This window comes from Salmo salar, chromosome 11 (assembly GCF_965601325.2).
Source record: "Salmo salar chromosome 11, fSalSal1, whole genome shotgun sequence".
Classification (NCBI taxonomy): domain Eukaryota; kingdom Metazoa; phylum Chordata; class Actinopteri; order Salmoniformes; family Salmonidae; genus Salmo; species Salmo salar.
Genome location: NC_138301.1, coordinates 18,530,001 through 18,550,258, shown reverse-complemented (window position 1 = coordinate 18,550,258; position 20,258 = coordinate 18,530,001). Strand labels below are relative to the sequence as shown.

Sequence of the window (20,258 nt, the reverse complement as noted above, 5' to 3'; positions counted from 1 at the left end):
AGAGAGAAGCAGGTTGGTTCTGAGCCCTCACCTCCACTCCATGTACTGTATGCCCTTTCCCCCCTGTTTGACTAACACCCATGGCGCCTCTGTGTTGCTAGGTGATGCGGTTCTGAATTGCACACTCATGCGTTCCACCCATCCTTGATTTGACTCACTCGCATTTGCTACACATTTGCTCACTAAACTGGGCCATATCCGGGTTGCACCCTTAACACTGCTCCCAACAGCATACTTTGGGATAAAACTTACATAATTATCATGTTATTCTATCTGACAGAAGTAGAGGGGAAAGAGGTCAGTTGCATCAGGCCCTGCCATAAACAGTAGTTTTAACCACATGCGATTTCTCTATTTGAAATATGTTGCTACATGTGTCACTGCCTCAGATGCCTACATAGGCTGGGATGGTTTGTTTGTTGAAGGTTAAGAATGAATATGTGGTTCTAAATGAGTTATGAAGGTGTCTAGTAAACACAACGGTTTTCTCTCCCCCCCCAGCCTCCGAAATAGCAGGTTCAATTCTGCTGCTGTTACATCTAATCCTCAATCACTGCAGCTGATTTCCTTTTAGTGTGCACCACTGGATTCCCCCACCCACATTCACGGCCCAGTAATACAGCACAAAGGGAAGTGGGGAGGCAAAGATTAGGTTCGGAAATTGGGAGTGGCCCAAATGGAATCAAAATGTGTTGTGTTACAGAGACCGCCATGAATTGGAAATGCTGCTGGGTATGCCAGGAGAAGCTTCTCCAAATCTCCCGTACAGACAGAGTCCAGGATGAAGCACTACAACAGCAGAAACCCATTCCCTCCACTCCCTCCAGTTCTCCACTCCCTCCATTCCCTCCAATCCCTCCACTCCCTCCAGCACTCCCTCCAGCTCTCCACTCCCTCCACTCCCTCCATTCCCTCCACTCCCTCCAGATCTCCACTCCCTCCATTCCCTCCACTCCCTCTAGCTCTCCACTCCCTCCAGCTCTCCACTCCCTCCATCCCCCCATTCCCTCCATTCCCCCCACTCCCTCCATTCCCCCCACTCCCTCCATTCCCCCCACTCCCTCCATTCCCTCCACTCCCTCCAGCTCTTCACTCCCTCCATTCCCTCCATTCCCTCCACTCCCCCCACTCCCTCCATTCCCTCCACTCCCTCCATTCCCCCCACTCCCTCCATTCCCTCCACTCATTCCAGCTCTCCATTCCCTCCACTCCCTCCATTCCCTCCAGCTCTCCACTTCCTCCATTCCCTCCACTCCCTCCAGCTCTCCACTCCCTCCATTCCCCCACTCCCTCCATTCCCTCCACTCCCTCCATTCCCCCCACTCCCTCCATTCCCTCCACTCATTCCAGCTCTCCACTCCCTCCATTCACTCCACTTCCTCCATTCCCTCCACTCCCTCCAGCTCTCCACTCCCACCATTCCCTCCACTCCCTCCAGCTCTCCACTCCCTCCTGCTCTCCACTCCCTCCATTCCCTCCAGCTCTCCACTCCCTCCATTCCCTCCACTCCCTCCAGCTCTCCACTCCCTCCATTCCCTCCAGCTCTCCACTCCCTCCATTCCCCCCACTCCCTCCATTCCCTTCCCTCCCTCCAGCTCTCCACCTAGCTAGTGCTAGGACCAGAGCATGCTAACACACTAAGGCCCTGGAGTGATCTGGACAGAGGTGAACACAATGACATGCATCTGCAGGCAGAAGGAAGGAAGGAGAACAAACTTCCACCCTGCCATTCTACAGTAAACTTATTTGGTCTGTTATACTGAATTACAGAAAGACAACATCCAAGGGTTATATCTGCCTATCCTGAAATTAATTCAGAATGGAGGGGCTGTTTGTATTTGGATTGAGTAGTCTTAGTTGCCATGCTCTCACTGTCCTTGATATGTCCTTCATATGTTTTCTCTGACATTCCACAACACATCAACCTTCTCATGTTGGATGGATGGTAAAAGGGAAATGGAATGGAAATAACTCTACTGTATATTGAGTCAGTCTCTGATATGTAGAATTCAAACACGGTTCACTGTTTTGTAGAATTAAGTCTATTTATAGTCTACTATAGATGGTCTTTATGGATGAGCCCTGAAATCTCCAAGGACATAAAGTTGCTATGCCTCTGTTTGCCTCTGTTGCCCACAGACATCCTTAAAGACAATCTATAGAAAGCTACAAATAGATCAGCAGTAATTAATCAAAGGCTCTGTCTAGATTTGACAGTTCATGCAGCTTTTGTATTCTGATCATGGAGGTCTAATCATGGAATTCTGAAAACCTAACGGGTCTACATCTACATTTAAATGTGTCCGGATTCCTTTTTCCCGTGCTATATTCAAATGCAGTATGCAGTCTGCAAATGGTGGAACAGGCTAAATCTGATAATAACAAAACAAATTGATGGCAGTAGCCAACTACTGTAGGTAACTAGCCAGCTAAACTCTGCCAGCAAGCTAGCTAGCAAAGCTAAAGGGATTGCAAACGGGTTAGCATAACTCTAGCCAAACAAAACATTGTTATTTTTTTTTATATTAGCTAGCTGGCTAGCATTTATGAAGCCAGCAAACATGTTCCTCACATGCTAGGTATGTACACTACCGGTCAAAAGTTTTAGAACACCTACTCATTCAAGGGCTTTTCTTTATTTTTACTATTTTATACATTGTAGAATAATAGTGAAGACATCAAAACTATAAAATAACACATATGAAATAATGTAGTAACCAAAAAAGTGTAAAACAAATCCAAATATATTTTATATTTGAGATTGTTCAAATAGCCACCGTTTGCCTTGATGAAGGCTTTGCACACTCTTGGCATTCTCTCAACCAGCTTCACCTGGAATGCTTTTCCAACAGTCTTGAAGGAGTTCCCACATATGCTGAGCACTTGTTTGCTGCTTTTCCTTCACTCTCCGGTCCAACTTATCCCAAACCATCTCAATTTGGTTGAGGTCGGGGGATTGTGGAGGCCAGGTCAGCTGATGCAGCACTCCATCACTCTCCTTCTTGGTAAAATAGCCCTTACACAGCCTGGAGGTGTGTTGGGTCATTGTCCTGTTGAAAAACAAATGATAGTCCCACTAAGTGCAAACCAGATGGGAGGGCGTATCATTGCAGAACGCTATGGTAGCCATGCTGGTTAAGAGTGCCTCACAGACAGTGTCACCAGAAAAGCACCCCCACACCATAACACCTCCTCCTCCATGCTTTACGGTGGGAAATACACATGTGTCTCACAAAGACACGGCGGTTGGAACCAGAAATCTCCAATTTGGACTCTCAGACCAAAGGACAAATTTCCACCGGTCTAATGTCCATTGCTCGTGTTTCTTGGCCCAAGCAAGTCTCTTCTTCTTATTGGGGTCCTTTAGTAGTGGTTTCTTTGCAGCAATTCGACCATAAAGGCCTGATTCACACGGTCTCCTCTGAACAGTTGGTGTTGACATGTGTCTGTTACTTGAACTCTGTGAAGCATTTATTTGGGCTGCAATTTCTGAGGCTGGTAATGAACTTGAAGAAACTTTCAAAGTTCTGGACTTGGTCTTCCAGCAAATAGGGCTATTTTCTGTATACCCCCCCCCCCCCCCACACACACACACACACACACTCACCATGTCACAACACCTTAGCTCCAACGCATTAAGGAAAGAAATTCCACAAATTAACTTTAAGCAAGGCACACCTGTTAATTGAAATGCATTCCAGGTGACTACCTCATAAAGCTGGTTGAGAGAATGCCAAGAGTGAGCAAAGCAAATCAAGGCAAAGGGTGGCTATTTGAAGAATCTCAAATATATAATATATTTCGAGTTGTTTAACACTTTTGTGGTTACTACATGATTCCATATGTGTTATTTCATCGTTTTGATGTCTTCACTATTATTCTACAATGTAGAGCATTGTAAAAATAAAGAGTAACCCTTGAATGAGTAGGGGTTCCAAAACTTTTGACCGGTATTGTATTTCCTCCAACATTATTATGAAAAGGGGCCTATCGGTCCCAAAACACAGTTTTCTGGAGACTTGTAGGCAGAGTGCTGATGACGTCGCTCACTGCATGCACTTTCGGTAGCCTGATTGTGTCCAGACTGAGGAGAAATCTGCATCCCCGACTCCCTCCTGAAGTGGTCAACCAGATCTGAACACAACCGGGCCACAATGGGACTTTTGTGCATCTAGACCAGTCTTTTCAATGCGATCTTCCTATTCTGATAGCAGAAGTCGCATGTAAGTGTCAAGTGTAGACATGGCCAAAGACAACATAATCCACTTGAAGAATAAATAGCATCAAAGGAAGACCAGACAGTTCAGTGTTAGGGAGGTGGGGCCTAGGTGAGAGACAGAGTCATGTACATTCAGACGGGACACTGACAGCTCCCTGAATGACAGCGGCAGACTGGAATGATTGATCCACCATGCACCTCCTTATCTGTGATAATGGCCCAGGTCTTCCAGGTCAGGTCCAGACCCAGCTAATCGATCACTGTCTCATGCCTATCTCTCTTTAAGCCATGACCTGTGCCTCCCCTGCCCACCAATCTTCAGACACCGACCACTCCCAGACATCAACCCTGGCACTGGGTTGAGAACGCTGGGCTGAGATCTCTCCTACAGACACACACGCACATGTACAAACGCACAGGCACACACACCGTTACCCCAGCAACACCCAAAAGCTGCCTCAAATACCCAAAAATCAATATCCTCCTGCCTCCCACGAACCTCCACGAGCGCTCTGGAACAATCATAAGGCAGGGGTGACATGCCTTCAACGTCCCCCAGAAAACAAGCAGCTCGTCAGCCTGCGAACCCCATGGGCTGCCTGTCTACCTGTCAGCGCCCTGACCATCTGTCCAACCACGTCATTCCTTCAATCTATCAGCGTCTCCTCACATTTACTCCTCTGTCTCAACCACTAGCTCCCTCAACCCCGATCCAAAGTAGTCACATTTCCCAACTCAGACTTAATGAGGTCATATTGTGGAAAATAAACAAACCGGTTGAGGTTCTTGTGTTTTTTGTTGTTCAGATGTGAAACAGCCACGGCAGTCTATTAGCTTCGTGTTTTAACAGCTCCAGCAGTCACAGGCTTTAACGATTGCACTGTACACACTATAGACATCAATATTCCTCCACTGGTGCTGATCCCTTCCCTGTTCCCTCCCTGTGTCCAGCCAATCACGCTGCTGAGTGTTCTATCTAAGAGAATAAACGCATCCCCCTCCCTCCTTCCCTCTCTCCCTCCCTGTCTGTCTGTCTGTCTGTCTGAGGTGATGTCTGTGGGTTTCCCACCGTCAGCCAGCCTGTCAGAGAGACAGGTGCCACATGTCAGACAGACACCGATAGTGAATAAATATTTCAGAGCTTTCTAGATAGATAGCGCCTCGCTGCAGACGAAGACCAGGTGTAAAACAACAACAACAAACAGAGGGAGAGAGAGAAAGAGAGACGATTTAAAACCGATTCTTTAGATCTGGAATCACTCCAGTGTGGGAACAGAACTCATTTTAAAAGCCCTTTAATCAATAGAAATCTTACTGTCCTGTTCAAATTAATTCAATTCAGCACTGCAATTTGCACTGGGAGACTGCCATGGCTTGTGTGTGTATATGCATGTGCATGGGTGTGTGCATATCCGTGTGCATGCGTTCCTGTGTGTGTGTGATTAGCCCTTGTTACAGGTCTGCTGAAGGAGGTAGTAATGAGAGACTAGAGTGTGGTCACTGTGCACTTCTGCCAACAAGTCCATGCTGGCCTACACGGGTCAGAGGTTAGGGGCTGTGTTGTTAAAAAAAGAGTGTTGTGGCTGAGTGGTGTGACTGAGATAGAGATGGACCCAGCTGTCTGAACCCAGGGTAACATGCTGCTCCTTATGATGGGCTGTGGAGAGAGGCAGAGGTGATTACTGCTACCTATCTATACAGAACATACAGCCAGGCATACAGCTGGTTGGTTGAAATGACGTCGTGTTACCTGCTCGAAATGACGTCGTGTTACCTGGTCGGAATGACGTCGTGTTACCTGGTCGGAATGACGTCGTGTTACCTGGTCGGAATGACGTCGTGTTACCTGGTCGGAATGACGTCGTGTTACCTGGTCGGCATGACGTCGTGTTACCTGGTCGGAATGACGTCGTGTTACCTGGTCGGAATGACGTCGTGTTACCTGGTCGGAATGACGTCAGGTTACCTGGTCGGAATGACGTCAGGTTACCTGGTCGGAATGACGTCAGGTTACCTGGATGGAATGACGTCAGGTTACCTGGATGGAATGACGTCAGGTTACCTGGATGGAATGACGTCAGGTTACCTGGATGGAATGACGTCAGGTTACCTGGATGGAATGACGTCAGGTTACCTGGATGGAATGACGTCAGGTTACCTGGATGGAATGACGTCAGGTTACCTGGATGGAATGACGTCAGGTTACCTGGATGGAATGACATCAGGTTACCTGGATGGAATGACGTCAGGTTACCTGGATGGAATGACGTCAGGTTATCTGGATGGAATGACGTCAGGTAATCTGGTTGGAATGACGTCAAGATATTCGGGTGGAAATTGTTATCTGGCTGGAATTATGTAATTTCAACCATTCTTGTCCGCTGGGATTAAGCTCAACATACAGGACTATGAAATTGTCCACAACTACCATTTCTATTCTGTCATGACCCGTCTTTCTGTCTGTACCTCCTTGATGTAAAACTGCATAACCCATATTTATTCTAAACAAAAATAAATGAGATGTACATACATTCAACATGTTCAACTCAACACTGGCATTCAATGTGGGAGAATGTCTATGTTGACCGTATAGCAGCTGTGGGTAGTAATGTGGAGTGGTAAGATCTTTCTATCAAGCAGCACTTCAACAGGTATCTGATATCATTACAATAATAAACGTAATTGCTTATGTCCGAATTGTCTATTTCCTGTGTGTTTGCTACATTATCTGACTGTGAAGTATGTGTGATTGACAGCTCTGGGAGCACTAGTGAGTGTAGTCTTTTCTAGCATTGAGAGATTGAAGGGTCCTGGAGGTACATAACTCCACACACAAGCTGGGATGATAGTCCTAGTTTTGTGAAAAGGCAAAACCCCCTTTGGTTAGTCTGGCAAGCTCTTGCCTTGCATTAGACTACTCTCCCTATCTCTCTCTTAAACACACAGACACACACTCACACTCAGTCACTATCACACACATATAAATGCACACACTCTGTCCACTAGCGCACAGATTGCAGGGCTCAACTTGTCCTTGTCCATCCAAAACATTTGCGGCATGATGAGCTTGGAAGACAAAGTGAATTTGTTAGGACAGGGTTGAGGACACTGCAGGAAGCCTATCACTAACACATTATACTTTATGTCTGTCTCACTACAGGGATGGAGGGCCTGTAGCCCACTCAACACCCCCCAAAATCACGACAATACAACAATGACACACAGGCCAAAGAGGAGGCAGATTGATCACCCCAGAGGAAAGTCTTTTTGGTTTCCTAAAATCTCTTCTCCACCTCGGAAGGTTTCGTAAAGTCTATACAGTGGATAAATAAGTAATCTAATTAATAATAGATGATTAAGGATCAACAATATGTGATCCTGTATGGGATGAAAAAATAAGTCAGTCTGCTCTTATTGAAGCATGTATTTTCCGCTGAAAAGGTTGATTCTGTTCTTTTAAAACACACAAAAAAGCATCTATACATGCAGGTATTAGTGCATAGGTTCCTGCAAAAAAGTACTATTGTGTTGTCCATCTAACCATCAAACCAAACCCCATCCTATGATTTTGGCATAGTTAGAAACAAAGAAATGACCATCTCTTAAATGGATATCATTTTCTGTTCACACCCTCCTGTCCCTTGATTAGCATATATTTTAAATATATTTCTATGTATATACGTATGAATAAAAAAGGGAAGAGGACAAAACAAAAACAAAGAAAGAGTAGTAGTCTAGGGAGCTCGAAGTTACCTGGTTAAGCGTCATCTTTTAAATCACAGTAATATTAAGAACGTGGAAATGATAACGATTAGAACACAGTGAAGCCTAAAAGAGAATGACATCATACAGGAAGATCGTTTGTGTACTAGTCCAGGGAGGGTGCACAGGAGGGTGTGATCAGACCTCACAAATTGGAGGTTAGTTTGGAGCGGACAGGTTCTAGTTCAGAGTGGGCTGCCGAGCCTTTCCGTGGCGGCAGGGCCGGGGAGGCCACGGGGGACTGAGTCTGTTGCTGCAGGTGTCCTGGAGACATCTGGGCAGGGACAGGAGGAGTCATGTGACCTGGCACCGAGCTACAGGGTTTTGGAACTAGGATGGGGGAGGAGTAGGGTGAGGAGAGGCAGTATCCTGGCTCCATGGAGGAGCGTGGGGGCGAGGAGCGAGGGGGTGAGGTGCGAGGGTTCGAGGAGCGAGGGGGTGAGGAGCGTGGGAGTGAGGAGTATCCCATGGCCTGGGCCACATCCTGGGGCAGGGAGGGGTTAGAACAGGACAATAGTTTCATATCCTCAGAGAAGCTGCCCAGCCCCAGCAGAGACTCACTGCCGGCTGCGTGCTGCTGGCTGGGGAGGGAGGTCTGAGGCATGAGAAGAGAGCTGTGGGACCCTGTGGCACTGGACGAGTCGCTGTAGTGGAAAGTCCTTCCTGTGACTGGGCTTTGGACCGTGGGGCTAGGCCCCAGGGGGGTGTAGCAGGGCGAGCCGTTAGCTGAGCCGTACTGGGCCAACGAGGCCAGGGCAGACCTCTCCAGGGACAGCTGAGGGACCAGGCCAGACTGGAGGCCAGACTGAAGTCCAGACTGTAAGCCTGCCAGGCTGAACTGGGCCAGGGGGGACGGGGAGCCCTCTGGGGCCTGCTGGGTGGAGGAGGAGGATGGGGAGCCTGGAGGGGGGAGGTGGTAGAACCCACTAGGAGTCCTACCCCCGCCTGCAAACTGCTGCAGGGAGCCCACCTGTGGAGGCTTGGGGGGCAGCTGGCTATGGAGCAGCTGACAGGGCTGAATGTTGCTGGATGAACCAGTGGACTGGGGGCTGATACTACAACCAGAAGTAGAGGTACCCATAACTCCAATTGTCATTCCACCTGTAGCCCCTCCCATTGCCCCTCCTATATGCCCTCCAGCTGCCCCTCCCATTGCTCCACCAGTAGCTCCTATATGGCCTCCAGCTGCCCCTCCCATTGCTCCACCAGTAGCTCCTATATGGCCTCCAGCTGCCCCTCCCATTGCTCCACCAGTAGCTCCTATATGGCCTCCAGCTGCCCCTCCCATTGCTCCACCAGTAGCTCCTATATGCCCTCCAGCTGCCCCTCCCATTGCTCCACCAGTAGCTCCTATATGGCCTCCACTAGTTCCTCTAATGTGCCCACCACTAGCCCCTCCTGAGTACCCCCCAGTGGCTCCTCCTATATGCACTCCAGTAGAATATCCTTCTATAGACCCACGTCTACCCCAACCAGTGGCCCTTCTTATTGTCCCACCCGTGGCCCCCTCAGCAACCCCTCCTATTTCACCTCCGGTAGCGCCTCCTGAAGACCAGCCTGTAGCCCCCTCTATAGCTCCCCCTGTTGCTCCACCCATCCCTGTCCCCACGGCTCCCCCCATGGCTCCCTGCTGGAAGAGGGCAGCGAGAGGCGGGGTGGTGCAGCGGAATGGCTGCTGCGTCTGGGGCTGTGAGTGGAGCTGGGCTGTGCTCTGGGCCATGCTGTGGGACGGAGAGCCCCCAGAGGAGGAGAAAGGCCCAAAGGGAAAGGCGGAGGCCCCGCTAGGCCCAGGCTGGGTTCCACTGCTGCTGGACACCTGCTGACTGGAGCTGGCTGCCCCTGACCCCTGAGTCGTGTGGTGAGCCCGGAAGGAGGCCAGCAGGGCTGTGTCCATCCCAGAACAGTGCAGTTTAGATGGGGTGCTAGAAGGGGAGTCAGGCCCCATGGAGGAGGTGGGTGCCGACGTGTGGAACTTCTTCAGCCGGCCGGGGGGAGGGTCCTGGAGGTTCCTGGAGCCCAGGACCGTGACCGGCGGGCGGAAGAGCGCGGCGGGGAGGTGGGGGAGGTGGGGGTGGTGTGTTAAGGCGATGGCCACAGAGGTGGTGGCAGCAGCAGCCTGCAGAGGTGCCTGGATGAGGGGAGCCCAGATAACGGGGGTGTGCCCCGGAGACGGGGGCTGAGGCGGAGGAATGTTCTGGAGGAGGTGGGCGCAGGTGGCCATGTCTCTGTCATGCTGCACGATCTGCTGGATGATCTCGTTCTCCTGGTAGTTAAGAACGCCGGAGCTCAGGTCGTGCTGCACCTTGTGCTGCAGGAGGGAGTTCTTCTTCCCTGTGAGACAGACAGACAGACAGACAGACAGACAGACAGACAGACAGACAGACAGACAGACAGACAGACAGACAGACAGACAGACAGACCACACAGAAACAGTACAATTAGCCGGATCGTCCAGTTAGTTAGTTAAACACTCTGGAATTGCATCTGATTTAGAGACCATTTTTTCACTATACAGTTATACTATACTATACTATACTATACTATACTATACTATACTATACTATACTATACACACTGCCTGGCCCTACTGCACAATAACCAGCTACATCATAATCACCCCTGATCCTGTGAACAAGCAACACATTTGCCAACAAAGGCCACTGAGTGTTACTGAGTTTTAGCCCCTAGGCTGCACATTGACTATTAAAGGGCGTCAGAATGGCTGTGATCAGCCTACTCCCAGACTCCTCTTTGATTCCTATTTCGCATGGTCGCTGCATTCTGAAGCACTTCTCTTTAACAGAACCGAGCACAAGGACAGAGCTTGAAAAGACCCTGGCTGAAATTTGGAGGAGAGAGGGAGAGAGAGAGAGAGAGAGAGAGAGAGAGAGAGAGAGAGAGAGAGAGAGAGAGAGAGAGAGGGGGGACGGGGACGTAGCCTACCAAGGGGAATAACACAGAAGAAGCATGATAGTTCCAGCAGGCTGTGTGTGTGTGTGTGTTTGTTTGACTAGCTCTTACTGTGGAGCCGTAGATAAGAGGCAAAGTGAATGCAGATGAAACACGGCTCTGAACGGGGACATGGCTGACTGATATGGAAAGAATGAGGGGCTGGTCAGTGTTCACACTATCGTCAGTGATTTCACAGTGTAGGGCAGTGCTCCTCTGCTGTCATTGGATGGCCAGAGCTCCATGGCCAGTGGTGGAGGGGTCAGAGGTCAGCCACTCACTAGATTACAGAGACAGGATGGGGATGGCCTGAAATAGCTCTCTATGACAAGACAAGCTAAGTAACAAAAAGTTGAACTCAACTCTGGCCCTATCCGTCTTGGGTGGACATGCCAGCAGTGACATGGTTAATTCACCGTTTGTTCTAAAGCACTAATCCTGAAAGGCTGGTGCTATGTGGTGGGATTGAAATCGTACAGTACCCGCACGCTCAGCTCGCTACTGTCAATGCAATTAGGCCCAGATCAATCTCTCTCCATTTCAGATATGAGAGGCTTGCGATTAGGGGGAGCAGTGCTGGGGGCTGTCTGTCGGTCTGCCCTGACCCCGACGCCGCTCGCACGCCGCCGTAGCAGGCCCAGCTCTGATCCGATTGCACAGGGTCCATTAAGACAGTAATTAATTAGTAGGGCATCGCTGTGTGAATGACTTCATTATGCAGGAGGGCTAGGGAAAGGTGAACACCATCTATTTACAACATGCAGACACAAAGGCATCAGGACCAGGAGAGGTTGATATCAGAGGCAGGAGGACGGGGCTTTCCCTCATCGCTTTAAAGCAGCCATTTTCACCAAAGAAAGAGCCCCTTGCCTGCAGCCATTGTTCAACATTTCATTAGAGACATACCCAGGGCCGTAATGAAGCATGCAGAGATAGTTCAGTTATGATCGAGGCGTGCTGACGTTCATTGTGAATCTTCTATTTGTCTGGGCTGGCTGAGAACTGAATGAAGTGTCATATCAGTGCACACGCTGTACACATCACTGAAGTGGTGCTAGAATGAAAAGAACCAGTATTCTATGTACTTAACTACTGCATTCCTAACACCTAGCTCCCCTGTTCTTCAGGGCCAATACAACAGATGTGAGTTGATCCATTCTCTTACTGTTAGCACCGGACATGTTATCTGTCACTGTCTGTTATGTAAATTGTATATAACTAACCAAACTAAATACACTACTTTTCACTAGGTCAACTAGGTGAGCTTTATATAGTGAGTTCTTCACCACCACCATGGGGTTTTCTTCTCTTTAGCTTACATCACTGTCCCTGCCTGGAGAGATTATCACATAAGATGATAAAACACTATCCTGTAGAATAGAGAGAGTTGTCTCCTCTCCTCTCTCTGTGGTGCCCATCCGTCCCTCCTCCCTGGCAGCCAGGGCCCACGGTGCCAGATGTGTGGAGGCCAGCGTGGGAAGGGTGGAGACATCTGAGCTAATATGACACATCTGTTTGCCTTGCCTACTGGTCCTGAGCAGGTCACTAACATACACAAACACTGACTGCATGGCCTCCTCTCCCCTTCGCTGGCTGCTCACTTAGCTGGAAACGGCTGCCCTCCAGAGGATTCCTCAGCTTTGGCACATCTGTGTTTCATTCTCAGACAGACACCTCCATGTACAGTACAGTGACCGGCAGTTGACTCCACTTTGTAATTTACTCAGCCAATCCATATCCATTTACTACAACATCATGTTTCATTTGTTCCATCCGGGATTTTAACCAGTGGCAATCTAGTACAGAGTGCTACCTGGGGACTGTAACACGTCTTTGAATACATGCATACTTCACACTACTTGCCAATGGAGAGGCAGATGATTGGCTGTAACGATCAGCTCAATTCCAGTGATACATATGGAGTTGAAAGTAATGTTGTACTATGTAGTCTCTTACCTATGCGGTCCAGCCGGTCCAGAGCCACGGTCTCGAAGGCCCGTCTCATCATGGGGTACTCTTCCAGGACCTCGTTGAAGTTGTCCACAGACAGCGAGTACAGACGGCAGTAGGTGTCTGCTCTGACGCTGGCTGTTCTTCTACCCCGCGTCAACAGACAGATCTCTGCACAGGACACAGGAAGAGAGGTAAATCGACACTATGACGGCATGATGACGTGTTCACTATGGTCAAGGTAGAGATCCTGTTGTCGTGCAGGGCTGATGTTATGCCAACGCTGCTCCACTTCTTATCAAACGTCAGGGAAATCTTTGTGAAGGCTGACAGAAGCATTAAGACCTAATGTTTCCTATGACATGTATCACTCCGACTGAATTCTCTCATGTGTGAGCTTGACCTGAAGGGATACACACGCTGCTGTGAAAAATAGATAAATATCACTATTGTACAACTTACCGTTTATGATGACAAAAATGGGGAACAAAAAAGTGAACCGTTGAACGGTGGTAGGTAACCGTGTTCCTGGAGTGCCACAGGTACTGCAGGATTTTGTTTCAACTAGGCACCACACCTGAACAACTAAGCTAATTGATCAATTCAGTGAATGCCTAAATTCAACACACTTGGTCTTTCAGGTCAAAAACATGAAGTGCCTTCGGCACTCCAGGACCAGGGATTCTTACCCCTGCGCTGAACTCTTTTTTTTCTCCCCTCTCCTTTTTAGCATTACAAATGAGAATTTTCTGTAATCCACAGCTGAAGCACTAAATGCCATTTTCAAAGCTTAGAGGTCTGCTAGACCTCCTCTGTCATGCCAGATCAGGAGAATAATGTTCCATTTAACAGTCAGCCTTGCTGTTGAGCTCTGGCATCAACAGCACCCCTATGCCGTGTGCCTGCCGCGGGTGTGTGTGTGTGTTGTTTGTGTGTGAGTGTGTGTGTGTAAATTTACAGTATGCGTGCCATGTGCTTTTCTGTCACAATCACACACATCCCACTTGTGGGCCACTCTCCAACTCTCACTTTCATCTACTCTCCAACTCTCAGTCCCAATCCCACGATAACACTTAGTCTTTCTCAGAAAAAGCCTTTTCCAACGCCACACTCTCCTTTTCAATTCTCAGTTGCTGCAAAATGAACTGCCTTTCTCCTGCTCCCTATGTAACATTTACTAGGAATCCCTCTTCCATCATATCACTTTGAATCTCACTTCTCACTAATCTGTTTTTCTCTCTCGCGCTCCCCCTCTCCTTTCCCCTCTCCTACTGCCTCTCTGTGTATTGTACAGTGCATGGTGGGTTAGAGAGGATGAGGGCTTCTGCCTTCTCTCTAGTGCGGCCAGATACCCAGTCAGCCAAAGCCTCCTTGTCCCTGACCATGTCTGCCCTAATGAAAAACAACATGTGCAGCTCATCCTGTGTGTGTGTGTGTGTGTGAGGGGAGTTGTGTGTGTCTGCGCTGCTGGGTAACCCCATTTGTGTGTGTGTGTGTGTGTGTGTGTGTGTGGTGTGTGTGTGTGTGTGCTCCCAGGTCAGCTCTGGCTCGGGCCTGTGTTGGGGGTCCGTTTTCTGCAGGCCTGCTCTGCTCCCAGTAATCCCCTCTAGAGAGGAGCGTCCTGCCCTGCCTGGCTGTATTAAATCCTTTTGCCTCGTGGCTTTCTGGCTGAAACCAGCACTGCTGAGATGAGACACTGAGCTGCACAGAGCCTTTCTTCCGGCCTTATCTGCCTGTCTTAAGAGAAGAGGATGTACAGCCCAGACTCTTAGCACCGGTACCTGAACTCTGACTGTAGAAGACCCAGCATGGAGCAATGAGTAGCAGCTAGAGCTCAACGCTAAACAATGAGAGATTAACACTCAATCCTGGAGAACCAGGGATAAATGGAGGGACAAACCCTGCGACCCTGGCAGAGGAACACTGAGTTGGACCCATGTCAGAACTAAAGATGAGAGTCATTATACATGGACGCCTGGTCATAAACTCAGCAAAAAAAGAAACGTCCCATTTTCAGGACCCTGTCTTTCAACGATAATTCGTAAAAATCCAAATAACTTCACAGATCTTCATTGTAAAGGGTTTAAACACAGATTCCCATGCTTGTTCAATGAACCATAAACAATTAATGAACATGGAACGGTCGTTAAGACACTAACAGCTTACAGACGGTAGGCAATTAAGGTCACAGTTATGAAAACTTAGGACACTAAAGAGACCTTTCTACTGACTCTGAAAAACACCAAAAGAAAGATTCCCAGGGTCCCTGCTCATCTGCGTGAATGTGTCTTAGGCATGCTGCAAGGAGGCATGAGGACTGCAGATGTGGCCAGGGCAATAAATTGCAATTTCCGTACTATGAGACGCCTAAGACAGCGATACAGGGAGACAGGACGGACAGCTGATCGTCCTCACAGTGGCAGACCACGTGTAATAACACCTGTACAGGATCAGTACATCCGAACATCACACCTGCGGGACAGGTACAGGATGGCAACAACAACTGCCCTAGTTACACCAGGAACACACAATCCCTCAATCAGTGCTCAGACTGTCCACAATAGGCTGAGAGAGGCTGGACTGAGGGCTTGTAGGTCTGTTGTAAGGCAGGTCCTCACCAGACATCACCGGCAACAACGTCGCCTATGGGCACAAACCCACCGTCGCTGGACCAGACAGGACTGGCAAAAAGTGCTCTTCACTGACGAGTCACGGTTTTGTCTCACCAGGGGTGATGGTCGGATTTGCGTTTATCGTCGAAGGAATGAGTGTTACACCGAGGCCTGTACTCTGGAGCGGGATCGATTTGGAGGTGCAGGGTCCGTCATGGTCTGGGGCGGTGTGTCACAGCATCATCGGATTGAGCTTGATGTCATTGCAGGCAATCTCAACGCTGTGCGTTACAGGGAAGACATCCTCCTCCATCATGTGGTACCCTTCCTGCAGGCTCATCCTGACATGACCCTCCAGCATGACAATGCCACCAGCCATACTGCTTGTTCAATGTGTGATTTCCTGCAAGACAGGAATGTCACTGTTCTGCCATGGCCAGCGAAGAGCCCGGATCTCAATCCCATTGAGCACGTCTGGGACCTGTTGGATCAGAGGGTGAGGGCTAGTGCCATTCCCTTCAGAAATGTCCGGGAACTTGCAGGTGCCTTGGTGGAAGAGTGGGGTAACATCTCACAGCAAGAACTGGCAAATCTGGTGCAGTCCATGAGGAGGAGCCTCACTGCAGTACTTAATGCAGCTGGTGGCCACACCAGATACTGACTGTTACTTTTGATTTTGACCCCCCCTTTGTTCAGGGACACATTATTCCATTTCTGTTAGTCACATGTCTGTGGAACTTGTTCAGTTTATGTCTCAGTTGTTGAATCTTATTATGTGCATACAAATATTTACACATGTTAAGTTTGCTGAAAATAAACGCAGTTGACAGTGAGAGGACATTTCTTTTTTTTGCTGAGTTTATTTGAGGAAATTTGTTGCTCCCTATCCATAGGTGTTATTGCTAATAAAAGCTATTGACTTTAAAGGCAAACATCCTCATGTGGTTCTTTCTCTGTTTAAACATTGCTGCTCTGCTGTACTGTGAAAGTCCCGAAGCCCTAATTGTAATTGACTAATTAATTTTGCTGGTAGCCTACGTCGGCTATGAAACTAACATTTATTTGATGGTGCATCTAAAGGCACCGTGACCTCTGTCCTACCCTGCTCAAGCACAAACTCCTCTTGCTAGTACATCATTAACAGTCAAATGATGTATGAATGGTTTAATCTCTATGCTGACTCACTTTTACAGTCTGACGCAATAGTACAAACATCCTGCATGAATTCACTGAACAGGCTTACTTTGCCCAGGTCTGTGTGTATGTTGCAGCGGCGTGTTTCCTTCTCTCGTCTGTCTTAGCTACTACTGCTGCTCTTTTTGGTAATCGTGCTGGAACACTTGTACAGCAACTTCAAGGAAGAAAATTGATTTCATAATTGGAGTGAAACGCATACAGTAACAACTGTCTACTACACTGTGTGCTTGGAGTGTAAATGGAATTGCTCCAATTAAAATCGGATGTGAAATGGGAGAAACAGGAAGGATGCTGCATACGACTCCAACACCGTCATTAAGTTTGCCGACGACACGACGGTGGTAGGCCTGATCACCGACGATGATGAGACAGCCTATAGGAAGGAGGTCAGAGACCTGGCAGTGTGGCGCCAGGACAACAACCTTTCCCTCAATGTGGACAAAACAAATAAACTTATTGTGGACTGCATCGATGGGGCTGTAGTGGTGCGGTTCAAGAGCTTCAAGTTCCTCGGTGTCCACATCACTAAGGACCTATCATGGTCCAAACACACCAACACAGCCGTGAAGCCATGAAGAGGGCACGACAACATCTCTTCCCCCTAAGGACACTGAAAAGATTTGGCTTGGGCCCTTAGATCCTCAAAAAGTTATACAGCTGCACCATTGAGAGCATCTTGACTGGCTGCATCACCGCTGGCAACTGCTTGGCATCCAACCGCAAGGTGCTACAGAGGGTAGTGTGTACGGCCCAGTACATCACTGGGGCCAAGCTTCCTGCCATCCAGGACCTCTATAACAGGCAGAGTAAGGCCCTAAAAATGTTCAAAGACCCCAGCCACCCAAGTCATAGACTGTTCTCTCTGCTACCGCACGGCAAGCAGTCCTGAACAGCTTCTACCCCCAAGCCATAAGACTGCTGAACACTTAATCAAATAGCTACCCAGACTATTTACATTGACCCCTTTATTATAAATGTTTTGTATTTTCCTTTTTTGCACTGACTCTCTTAATTTGAGTTGCTGTTGTACAGTACAGTACGACCTTGGTTACACAACACACATAACTGGCCGGCTCACGTTGGAATGGTTTGGGAAATTACTGGGAAATGATGGGGGGTTGGTCTTGGGAAGACTGTGTGTGTGTCTGTGTATGTGTGTGTGTGTATGTGTGTGTTCGTTTATGTGTGTGTGTATGAGCTGGGTCTCCCATGGTGAGGTATCAGTGTCCTCCGGCCTGGTCTGGGGAGCCTCACCTGGACTCTGGTTCTCTCCTGTCAGCTCCCATCTCCATCGCCCCTGGCAGCCCACAGGCCCTCTGAGAGGACACTCTCTAACCTTTGAAACATCTGCACCGGGCAGCCTGATTCCCCGTGACACACCGCGCTCGCTCGCTCCCTCCCTCCCAGCATTAGCATAGGGAAATACACATGGGCCTATGATGAGGAGAGGGGTCGGGAAGTGTCTGGTTTAGCCATCACCATAGCTGGTGTCGTGTCACTTCTCATCGCCTCTCCTTCTTCCTCCAATGCTAACAGCAGTAATTTACTTATACACTGTTGCTGTTAGATCTGTTTGATGCTGCATGGGGGAACTGCTAGCTTAATACAAAGGTTAACCGTGTAGCTCAGTGACTATAATACAGTCGTACAGAATAGATTCACTCAGTCCCTGACTCTTTTCCCTTCCCCGTTCCACCTTCTCTAGGAGGAGTGTTGCGGCTGTGTTAAAATGGGTTAAGGGGGCGAGAGGATTACCTGTGACTCCACTGCCAACTCTCTTCAATGACTCACTCAGTCAGGGCAGCCATTTGGCAGCTCTACAGTCCGCTTCTCCACAGAGACAGGGACTGAGACAAGGACAGGGTCAGGGACAGAGACACGGACTGAGAAATGATGGGGGTTGGTCTTGGGAAGACTCTGTGTGTGTCTGTGTGTGTGGGACAGAGACAGGAATGGGGACAGAGGCAGAGACAGGGACTAAGACAGGAATAGAGACATAGGCAGAGACAGGGCTCAGAACAGAAGCCTGGGTACCAGAAAACTCTTCTTTCCAGCCTGGACTTTAAGGGCCTAGAGATTAAGAGGAGCTGGCTCAGAGTGGACTAGCCTGAGCTCAGTCCAGGCACAAGATGACACGAGAGATTTCAGTCGGTACAGTTGATTCTTTCCTCCTCCTCCACCACCCCCGCCCCCGCCCCCTCCCTCAACCCCGCCACAGCTCACTTGAAGGAAAAGTGATCAAAGCTGCCTCTTGATAAGCACCAGGATCTGATGGACATCTCCAGCCACGGGTCATTCTAGTGATGTAACGGCACTATCCAGAAGAGCTGCAGTTCAACCAGTCACACAGTAATTACACAAGGCAACAAAGGATGACCTATACTAACACAATAACACGCCCAATCTGGGGAGGGGGGGGGGGGGGTCTTCTAGATGCTGTCCAGATAGGAGAGTCTGCATGCAGCCCCACAGTGGCAGGTTATTGTGTGTGTGTGTGTGTGTGTGTGTGTGTGTGTGTGTGTGTGTGTGTGTGTGTGAGCCCAGAGGAGAGACCAGTGAGTGGGCCTGGCTATGCTCCATGTGTCCTTTGGCTTGAATACTGCAGTCACATTATATGTCCACCTCCCCTGGATTGCTATATTTCTGCCCAGCACTCGAATCCACAACATGCCGCATGCAATCCCCATATTAGGTTCTCCAGAGAAAGCTGATCCTACAGTTAGTTAACAGGAGTAGACTACTGAGCGTATATTAATGTGAATAATGCATTTGGTAAGAAGACTGGCTAGAGCTAAGTCATACACGTGTCATACACTCCCAGACACCATGAGAAGAGTACCAACTGTCTGACCCCGTTGGGGGAAAGAACAACTAGCACGTGATTTTTCTATAATACCTTGGAAATGCAGGACTGAAAAGCCTAAAAGCATTTTAGCCTCATTTACCTTTTGACAAGTATTTTGTCATATACCGTATACTGTTTATCAGGGGTTGGAACTGGTTAATAATGTTATTTTACGATCCAGGCATTTATTTCTAGTCCCATAAAATTTTATAAAAAAGTTCCTATGCAAATCCCTCACTCTGTCACTCAGAAACGTATTTGAGTGTCTGCTTGCAAGCTGAAAATCTTTGCCAGTATGTGTGCTACCGGCCCCTCCTCCGTCAGAAGGCTACTGATGACTCAGAAGATAGGGAGAGATATTTATTACAGTTTTACAGTTGACAGTTTAGTCATTTAGCAGACGATCTTATCCAGAGCGACTTACAGGAGCAACTGGGGTTAAGTGCCTTGCTCAAGGGCACGTCGACAGATTTTTCACCTAGTCGGCTCAGGGAATCTGACCAGCAACCTTTTAGTTACTGGTTAGTTACTCAACGCTCTTAACCGCTATGCTACCTGCCGCGCATTTCTTTAGCTAGAGAAGAATGGATTCACTTTTTCCAGTGGTGGAAAAAGTGCCCGATTGTCATACTTGAGTAAAAGTAAATATACTTTAATAGACTCAAGTAAATGATGTCCAGGGATGTTCTCTTGATCCGTTGGTGAATTGGACCATTTTCCTGTC

At 48.6% G+C, this 20,258-nt stretch overlaps 1 protein-coding gene across 1 annotated transcript in view; it reads right to left on the bottom strand.

Annotated features, from left to right (window-relative positions):
* Nucleotides 1-7,628: 7,628 nt before the first annotated feature.
* Nucleotides 7,629-20,258, bottom strand: part of hcn4 (hyperpolarization activated cyclic nucleotide-gated potassium channel 4) — an 83,227-nt gene continuing 70,597 nt past the window's right edge. The window contains exons 7-8 of the mRNA XM_014126754.3: nucleotides 12,887-13,051; nucleotides 7,629-10,312 (exon numbers count right to left, since the gene is read on the bottom strand). Coding sequence (XP_013982229.3) covers nucleotides 8,127-10,312; nucleotides 12,887-13,051 — 2,351 coding nt within the window. The 3' untranslated portion in view covers nucleotides 7,629-8,126. The remainder of the gene's footprint in view (nucleotides 10,313-12,886; nucleotides 13,052-20,258) is intronic.